General features: G+C 46.6%; 1 protein-coding gene across 2 annotated transcripts in view; it reads right to left on the bottom strand.

Moving 5' to 3' along the window:
• LOC139396965 (DENN domain-containing protein 1B-like) overlaps positions 1 to 6,060 on the bottom strand; it is a 30,100-nt gene extending 24,040 nt beyond the window's left edge. Inside the window, exons 1-2 of one of the 2 annotated variants that reach the window (XM_071143901.1) lie at positions 5,504 to 6,060; positions 1,685 to 1,749 (exon numbers count right to left, since the gene is read on the bottom strand). In XM_071143901.1, the coding sequence (XP_071000002.1) occupies positions 1,685 to 1,749; positions 5,504 to 5,520 (82 nt within the window). In that variant the 5' untranslated portion in view covers positions 5,521 to 6,060. The remainder of the gene's footprint in view (positions 1 to 1,684; positions 1,750 to 5,503) is intronic. The other variant, XM_071143900.1, reaches the window with a different exon arrangement.
• Between the last annotated feature and the right edge of the window lie 3,940 nt (positions 6,061 to 10,000).

The following is a 10,000-nucleotide window of genomic DNA, read 5'->3' as shown; positions in this document are numbered from 1 at the left end:
TGTGTGTGCGTGTGTGTACAGTTGAAGTCGGAAGTTTACATACAGTTGGAGTCATTAAAACTCCACAAATGTCTTGTTAACAAACTATAGTTTTGGCAAGTCAGTTAGGACGTCTGCTTTGCGCATGACACAAGTAATTTTTCCAACAATTGTTTACAGACAGATTATTTCACTTATAATTCCCTGTATCACAATTCCAGTGGGTCAGAAGTTTACATACACTAAGTTGACTGTGCCTTTAAACAGCTTGGAAATTCCAGAAAATACCAGAAAAGGATGTCATGGCTTTATAAGATTCTGATAATAATTTGAGTCAATTGGAGGTGTACCTGTGGATGTATTTCAAGGCCTACCTTCAAACTCAGCTATTTCCAAACGCCTGAAGGTACCACGTTCATCTGTACAAACAATAGTACACAAGTATAAACACTATGGGAACACGCAGCCGTCATACCGTTCAGGAAGGAGATATGTTCTGTCTCCTAGAGATGAACGTACTTTGGTGCGAAAAGTGCAAATCAATACCAGAACAACAGCAAAGGACCTTGTGAAGATGCTGGAGGAAACAGGTACAAAGTATCTATATCCACAGTAAAACGAGTCCTATATCAACATAACCTGAAGGCCGCTCAGCAAGGAAGAAGCCACTGCTCAAAAACCACCATAAAAAAGCCAGACTATGGTTTGCAGCTGCACATGGGGACGAAGATCGTACTTTTTGGAGAAATGTCCTCTGGTCTGATGAAACAAAAATAGAACTGTTTGGCCATAATGACCATCGTTATGTTTGGAGTTAAAAGGGGGAGGCTTGCAAGCCGAAGAACACCATCCCAACCTTGAAGCACGGGGGTGGCAGCATCATGTTGTGGGGGTGCTTTGCTGCAGGGGGGACTGGTGCACTTCACAAAATAGATGGCATCATGAGGCAGTAAAATGATGTGGATATATTGAAGAAACATCTCAAGACATCAGTTAGGAAGTTTAAGCTTGGTCGCAAATGGGTGATGAATACTTCCAAGAATACTTCCAAAGTTGTGGTATTGTAAAGTCAAGGTATTGGAGTGACCAACTTATTGTGGGAAGCTTGTGGAAGGCCACCCAAAATGTTTGACCCAAGTTAAACAATTTTAAGGCAATGCTACCAAATACGAATTGAGTGTATGTAAACTTCTGACCCACTGGGAATATGATGAAAGAAATCAAATCTGAAATAAATCATTTTCTCTACTTTTCCCTACTATTATTCTGACATTTCACATTCTTAAAATAAAGTGGTTATCCTAACTGACCTAAGACAGGGAATTTTTACTAGGATTAAATGTCAGGAATTGTAAAAACTGAGTTTAAATGTACTTGGCTAAGGTGTATGTAAACTTCCGTCTTCAACTATACGTGCATTGGTGTGTGTGTGTGTGTGTGTGTGTGTGTGTGTGTGTGTGTGTATGTGTGAGTGTGTGTGTGTGTGTGTGTTTGCGTGTGTGTGTGTGTGTGTGTTTGTGTGTGTGTGTGTGTGTGTGTGTGCTCCTGTGTGCATTTGCATCTGTGCCTGTTTATACATACGTGTCCTTGTGTGTGTGTGTGTGTGTGTGTGTGTGTGTGTGTGTGTGTGTGTGTGCTCCTGTGTGCATTTGCATCTGTGCCTGTTTATACATACGTGTCCTTGTGTGTGTGTCCAAAAACTCACCTTTGTCATTTGCGATTGGACAAGATGCTTCAAAGAACCAGTAGAAGGTCCTGTCAGGGTTTTCTCTGAAGAAACACACAACACCATGACATTAACAGTAGTGATAGAGAAGTGTTTCCCAAACCACTCCTCCAGTACCTCTCCTCCAGTACCTCTCCTCCAGTACCTCTCTTCCAGTACCTGTCCCCCAGTACCTCTCCTCCAGTACCTCTCCTCCAGTACCTCTCCTTCAGTACCTCTCCTCCAGTACCTCTCCTCCAGTACCTCTCCTCCAGTACCTCTCTTCCAGTACCTGTCCCCCAGTACCTCTCCTCCAGTACCTCTCCTCCAGTACCTCTCCTTCAGTACCTCTCCTCCAGTATCTGTCCTCCAGTACCTCTCCTCCAGCACCTGTCCCCCAGTACCTCTCCTCCAGTACCTCTCCTCCAGTACCTCTCCTTCAGTACCTCTCCTCCAGTATCTGTCCTCCAGTACCTCTCCTCCAGCACCTGTCCTCCAGTACCTCTCCTCCAGTACCTCTCCTCCAGTACCTCTCCTCCAGTACCTCTCCTCCAGTACCTCTCTTCCAGTACCTGTCCCCCAGTACCTCTCCTCCAGTACCTCTCCTCCAGTACCTCTCCTTCAGTACCTCTCCTCCAGTATCTGTCCTCCAGTACCTCTCCTCCAGCACCTGTCCTCCAGTACCTCTCCTCCAGTACCTCTCTTCCAGTACCTGTCCCCCAGTACCTCTCCTCCAGTACCTCTCCCCCAGTACCTCTCCTTCAGTACCTCTCCTCCAGTATCTGTCCTCCAGTACCTCTCCTCCAGCACCTGTCCCCCAGTACCTCTCCTCCAGTACCTCTCCTCCAGTACCTCTCCTTCAGTACCTCTCCTCCAGCACCTGTCCTCCAGTACCTCTCCTCCAGTACCTAACCTCCAGTACCTCTCCTCCAGCACCTGTCCTCCAGTACCTCTCTTCCAGTACCTCTCCTCCAGTACCTCTCCTCCAGTACCTCTCCTCCAGTACCTATCCTCCAGCACCTCTCCCCCAGTACTCTACAACTAAGCCAGCTTATTTAACTAATGAGGGGCTTGATCAGTTGTAGTTATGGAATACATCAAGGAAGTGGACTGGCTGGGGAGACTGGAGGAGAGGTTGGGGGAATCACTGTGATAATGGAGGAGAGGCTGGGGGAATCACTGTGATAATGGAGGAGAGATTGCGGGAATCCCTGCGATAATGGAGGAGAGGTTGGGGGTATCACTGTGATACTGGAGGAGAGGTTGGAGAATCACTGTGATACTAGAGGAGAGGTTGGGGGAATCCCTGCGATAATGGAGGAGAGATTGCGGGAATCCCTGCGATAATGGAGGAGAGGTTGGGGGTATCACTGTGAAAACCGAGTAGAGGTTGGGGGAATCCCTGCTATAATGGAAGAGAGGTTGGGGAATCACTGTGATACTAGAGGAGAGGTTGGAGAATCACTGTGATAATGGAGGAGAGGTTGGAGAATCACTGTGATAATGTAGGAGAGGTTGGGGAATCACTGTGATACTGGATGAGGAGAGGTTGGGGAATCACTGTGATAATGGAGGAGAGGTTGGGGAATCACTGTGATACTAGAGGAGAGGCTGGAGAATCACTGTGATACTAGAGGAGAGGTTGGGGAATCACTGTGATACTGGATGAGGTGAGGTTGGGGAATCACTGTGATAATGGAGGAGAGGTTGGGGAATCACTGTGATAATGGAGGAGAGGTTGGGGAATCACTGTGATACTAGAGGAGAGGTTAGGGAATCATTGTGATAATGGAGGAGAGGTTGGGGATTTACTCTGATAATGGAGGAGAGGCTGGGGGAATCACTGTGTTAAAGGATATACTGTTTACAGCCATATGGTTCTAGTATACTGACATGACTTTTTATGACCTCATAATCGTCTCAGGCTGTCACTGCTCCAAGGACTGTATTTATAAAGTGAATCAGAGTAAGAGAGCTGCTCTACAATTCATTTTTTTCCTTTTAGATCATAATGAATAAGAGGGGGGACCTGATCCCAGATCAGCACTCCTACTCTGAGATGCTTTATGAATACGGGACCAGGATTCCTTCACAGTTTCTTTCTCCCCATCTGTCTCTCTCTCCATCTGTCTCTCTCTCTCTCTCTCTCTGTCTCTCTCTCTCTCTCTCCATCTCACCCTCTCTCTCTCTCTCTCTGTCTCTCTCTCTGTCTCTCTCTGTCTCTCTCTCTCTCTCTCTCTCTCTCCATCTCACCCTCTCTCTCTCTCTCTCTCTCTCTCTCTCTCTCTCTCTCTCTCTCTCTCTCTCTCTCTCTCTCTCTCTCTCTCTCTCTCTCTCTCTCTCTCCATCTCACCCTCTCTCTCTCTCTCTCTCTCTCTCTGTCTCTCTCTCTCTCTCTCTCTCTCTCTCTCTCTCTCTCTCTCTCCATCTCACCCTCTCTCTCTCTCTCTCTCTCTCTCTGTCTCTCTCTCTCTCTCTCTCTCTTTCTCTCCATCTCTCTCTCTTTCTCTCTCTCTCTCTTTCTCTCCATCTCTCTCTCTCTCTCTCTCTCCCTATCTCTCTCTCTCTCTTTCTCTCCATCTCTCTCTCTTTCTCTCTCTCTTTCTCTCCATCTCTCTCTCTTTCTCTCTCTCTCTCTCTTTCTCTCCATCTCTCTCTCTTTCTCTCTCTGTCTCTCTCTCTCTTTCTCTCTATCTCTCTCTCTCTCCCCTCTCTCTCTCTCTCTCTCTCCCCGTCTCCCCCCTCTCTCTCTCTCTCTCTCTCTCTCTCTCTCTCTTTCTCTCTCTCTCTCTCTCTCCAAGAACAGAACACATCACAGTAGGAACAAGAACAGAACACATCACAGTTGGAACAAGAACAGAACACATCACAGTAGGAACAAGAACAGAACACATCACAGTAGGAACAAGAACAGAACACATCACAGTAGGAACAAGAACAGAACACATTACAGTAGGAACAAGAACAGAACACATTACAGTAGGAACAAAAACAGAACACATCACAGTATGAACAGAACACATCACAGTAGGAACAAGAACAGAACACATCACAGTAGGAACAAGAACAGAACACATCACAGTAGGAACAAGAACAGAACACATCACAGTAGGAACAAGAACAGAACACATCACAGTAGGAACAAGAACAGAACACATCACAGTTGGAACAAGAACAGAACACATCTAGGTGGTAGGTAGCCTGGTGGTTAAGAGCGTTGGGCCCCGTAACTGAAAGGTCACTGGTTTGAATCCCTTAGCTGACAAGCTATAAAGATCTGACAACGTGCCCATGAGCAAGTCACCTAACCCTAATTGCTCCTGTAAGTCGTTCTGGATGAGAGTGCCTGCTGGAATGTAAAATCACAACGAGAACATCCCACCTCACCAGTAATATGTACAGGGAACATAGGAGGACGGACCAGGGCTGTGGACTAACAGTCTGGTTGTGTCATGTAGAGGCCTCTATCCTGTCTCTACTACCAGATAACTGACAATGAAAAGTATCAACTTTAAAAGTAGAAATGGATGATCAACTTTAAAGACAGTAGTATTCAGTGTTTGAGTATTCACAACAACCTGCGGAAGGAGAACGTGTTCAGGTCAACCGAGAATAAGTAGTGGAAGAATACAAGTGAGGCCTTGATTCTTCTTTGAATATGGCTACTAGTACCATCACATTGCCGTCGGCAACAGTGTTACCGCCGGCAACTGTGCAAACCTGCTTCCTGTGCAGCCGAGAGAGAGGAAGTGATAGAAGCCGCAATAACAGAGAGGAGAGTAGAGAGATTGAGAGAAAATAGAGAGCTGTTAGACTTACTTTAATCTTGAGCCCATTGTGTTGGTCCGTGTAGCTGTGTGTCCATGTGTCTGTCCAGTGGGGTGAGAGATCCTTAGATTTGAGGTGAGAGGGTCATACTTGCAACCTGTTGTCGGCAGACACACACACTGACGTGCACACACTGACGTACGGTACACACTCTTCTGCTTACATACAAGACAGCACCCTGCACAGTCAGCACGGAACAGATTACTTCCTGATATCTGTGTGCGTGTCTGTGTTTGTGTGTGCGTGTTTGCGTGCGTGTGGTCTGTGGCAGATTACGTTGCTCTTGCTCTCTTCCTCCCTCTCTTTTCTCAATCCTCTTCCAACTCACCTCTGTCACTTTCTGTCATCTCTGTCTGTGTTCCTCTCTCTCTCTCTCTCTCTCTCTCTCTCTCTCTCTCTCTCTCTCTCTCTCTCACTCTCTCTCTCTCTCTCGCCTCTCTCTCCCCCTCTCTCTCCCTCTCTGTCCCTCTCTCTCTGTCTCTCTCTCCGTCTCTCTCTCTGTCTCTCTCTCTGTCTGTCTGTCTTTCTCTCTCTCCCTCTCTCACCTCATCTCTCACCATGGACTTCACACTGTAGTCACGTTTTAAGGAAGTAGTAATGGTGAGGAGTCTAGCCTGTACTTCTTGTTTGGTGTCATCATCACCCCTCCCCCTTCACTACTTTTGACCAGAGGGCCCATAGGGAATAGGGTGCCATTTGGGACACAGACAGCAGTCCCTTCACAACCATGTTATGATGATTCTGTTGATTGTAGTACTGCATGGACTCTCTCTCCCTCTCTCTCACCTTTTCTGCCCTCGCTCTCCTCTCCTTCATCTCTTTCCTTCCCTGTCTCTTTTCCTCTCCTCTCCTCTCCTCTCCTCTCCTCTCCTCTCCTCTCCTCTCCTCTCCTCTCTCTCTCTCTCTCTCTCTCTCTCTCTCTCTCTCTCTCTCCTCTCCTCTCCTCTCCTCTCCTCTCCTCTCCTCTCTCTCTCTCTCTCTCTCTCTCTCTCTCTCTCTCTCTCTCTCGCTCCTCTCCTCTCCTCTCCTCTCCTCTCCTCTCCTCTCCTCTCCTCTCTCTCTCTCTCTCTCTCTCTCTCTCTCTCTCTCTCTCCTCTCCTCTCCTCTCCTCTCCTCTCCTCTCCTCTCCTCTCCTCTCCTCTCCTCTCCTCTCCTCTCCTCTCTTTCTCTGATACTGTATGGTTCTGTCAACACCAAGGTTGGAAGTTTGATTCCTACACCCTGCTGTGTACTGAATGTGTGTAATACTTTAGTCCCTGCTAAACGCAGACTAAAGGGCTTTATCCTGCAGCCTTCGCCTGCATTGTGGGATTCTCTATAGTCAACCAATCATTGGTCTGAAACACACCTGAAACAGGAACAACATATACAGGAGACATGGACAAATGAATGTTCAGGGCTAGGCTAGTTCAGGGCTAGGCTAGTTCAGGGCTAGGCTAGTTCAGGGCTAGGATAGTTCAGGGCTAGGCTAGTTCAGATCTAGGCTAGTTCAGGGCTAGGCTAGTTCAGGGCTAGGCTAGTTCAGGGCTAGGCTAGTTCAGGGCTAGGCTAGTTCAGGGTTAGGTGAGTTCAGGGCTAGGCTAGTTCAGGGCTAGGTGAGTTCAGAGCTAGGCTAGTTCAGATCTAGGCTAGTTCAGGGCTAGGCTAGTTCAGGGCTAGGCTAGTTCAGGGCTAGGCTAGTTCAGGGCTAGGTGAGTTCAGGGCTACAACAAAATTGTGAAACGTCTGGGAGTCCCAGACGAGAGGATTGAGAACCACTGTTGAAGTCTACTCTTTTACACAACACACGATAACATGTGTAGTACTGCCACCGTGTGGTTGTTAAGTGTAACTGACTGAGACAGGTGGATCGGACTATAAAACCAGACTTCCAAAAGTCAGATTTTCACTTATACCCAGATTCAAACCGTTCGCTGGTTGTAGGTAGACTACTGAGGCTTTTAAAGACAATGTTCCCTTTCCAGGTAACCACTGCATATGTGGGCGAAATCGGAAATGGCCTTTTAAAAGCAGCAGTACCTTCAACCTGCCTTCAGATTGAATCCCAGCCGTAGACATGTATAGACATCATAACTCATTATGTATCTATTATTACTTACTAATATTATCTATTACTAACTTTTCTATTATGTCTCTATTTTCTATCTCTCTGTGTTGTTGGGAAGGACCTGTAAGTTGGCATTTCACTGTTAGTCTAGACCAGTTGTTTACGTTGGCATTTCACTGTTAGTCTAGACCAGTTGTTTACGTTGGCATTTCACTGTTAGTCTACACCAGTTGTTTACGTTGACATTTCACTGTTAGTCTAGACCAGTTGTTTACATTGGCATATCACTGTTAGTCTAGACCAGTTGTTTACGTTGGCATTTCACTGTTAGTCTAGACCAGTTGTTTACGTTGGCATATCACTGTTAGTCTCGACCAGTTGTTTACGTTGGCATATCACTGTTAGTCTACACCAGTTGTTTACGTTGACATTTCACTGTTAGTCTAGACCAGTTGTTTACGTTGGCATATCACTGTTAGTCTAGACCAGTTGTTTACGTTGGCATTTCACTGTTAGTCTAGACCAGTTGTTTACGTTGGCATATCACTGTTAGTCTCGACCAGTTGTTTACGTTGGCATATCACTGTTAGTCTACACCAGTTGTTTATGTTAGCATTACACTGTTAGTCTACACCAGTTGTTTACGTTGGCATATCACTGTTAGTCTACACCAGTTGTTTATGTTAGCATTACACTGTTAGTCTACACCAGTTGTTTATGTTGGCATTTCACTGTTAGTCCTCCCCTCCACCAGAGGGATGGAGACAGAGGGGGATGGAGAAGAGGAGGGAAGGAGAGAGAGGAGATGTAGAAGAGGAGGGGAGGGAAGGAGATTAGAGGAGGAAAGGAGAAGAGGAGGGAAGGAGAGAGAGAGATGATGGAGAAGAGGAGGGAAGGGAAGGAGATAGAGGAGGAAATGAGAAGAGGAGGGAAGGAGATAGAGGAGGAAAGGAGAAGAGGAGGGAAGGAGATAGAGGAGGAAAGGAGAGAGAGAGATGATGGAGAAGAGGAGGGGAGGGAAGGAGATAGAGGAGGAAAGGAGAAGAGGAGGGAAGGAGAGAGAGAGATGATGGAGAAGAGGAGGGAAGGGAAGGAGATAGAGGAGGAAAGGAGAAGAGGAGAGAGAGAGTTGCATGGAGAAGAGGGGGGAAGGAGAGAGGTGAAAGGAGAGAGAGGAGGGGAGGAAAGAGAGGAGGGAAGGAGAAGAGGAGAGAGGAGTGAAGGAGAAGAAGAGGGAAGGAGAGAGAAGGAAAGGAGAAGAGGAGGGAAGGAGAGAGAGGGAATGGAGAATAGGAGGGAAGGGAAGAAGATAGGAGGGATGAGAGAGAGGAGGAATGAGAGAGGGGAGGGATGAGAGAGAGGAGGGATGGAGAGAGAGGGGGATGAGAGAGAGGAGGGAGAGAGGAGGGAAGGAGAGAGAGGAGGGATGAGAGAGGGGAGGGAAGGAGAGAGAGGAGGGATGAGAGAGAGGAGGGATGAGCGAGAGGGGAGGGAAGGAGAGAGAGGAGGGATGAGAGAGAGGAGGGATGAAGAGAGAGGAGGGATGAGAGAGAGGAGGGATGAGAGAGAGGAGGGAAGGAGAGAGAGGAGTGAAGGAGAGAGAGGAGGGATGAGAGAGAGGAGGGAATGAGAGAGAGTAGAGCATGGTGTGTGGAACGCTAGGGTTGTGGGTTCGATTCCCATGTGGGACCAGTGAGAAAATGTAGGCACTCACTTGTCAAAGGTGCTCTGGATGAGAGTGTCTGCTGAATTACGAAGGGTTGACGGTAGCAACGTATCCTGTTAGATTTAATAACGGCCACGGAGTGGAAGCAGAGATCTGTGTTAGAGTTTATACAGGACCACGGTTTAACAGTAATGTGGTGTTAGGTAGTTTATACAGGTCCATCTATAACCCAGTAATGTAGGTAGTTTATACAGGTCCATCTATAACCCAGTAATGAGGTACTAGGTAGTTTATACAGGTCCATCTATAACCCAGTAATGTAGGTAGTTTATACAGGTCCATCTATAACCCAGTAATGAGGTACTAGGTAGTTTATACAGATCCATCTATAACCCAGTAATGTAGGTAGTTTATACAGGTCCATCTATAACCCAGTAATGAGGTACTAGGTAGTTTATACAGGTCCATCTATAACCCAGTAATGTGCTATTAGGTACTTTATACAGGACCAGGGTTTAACAGTAATGTGGTACTAGGTAGTTTATACAGGTCCATCTATAACCCAGTAATGTAGGTAGTTTATACAGGTCCATCTATAACCCAGTAATGAGGTACTAGGTAGTTTATACAGGTCCATCTATAACCCAGTAATGAGGTACTAGGTAGTTTATACAGGTCCATCTATAACCAGTAATGTAGGTAGTTTATACAGGTCCATCTATAACCAGTAATGAGGTACTAGGTAGTTTATACAGGTCCATCTATAACCCAGTAA

This window comes from Oncorhynchus clarkii, unplaced genomic scaffold (genome assembly GCF_045791955.1).
Source record: "Oncorhynchus clarkii lewisi isolate Uvic-CL-2024 unplaced genomic scaffold, UVic_Ocla_1.0 unplaced_contig_11932_pilon_pilon, whole genome shotgun sequence".
Lineage (NCBI taxonomy): Eukaryota > Metazoa > Chordata > Actinopteri > Salmoniformes > Salmonidae > Oncorhynchus > Oncorhynchus clarkii.
The sequence above is the reverse complement of the archived record's forward strand: the minus strand, read 5'-3'. Positions and strand labels throughout refer to the sequence as shown.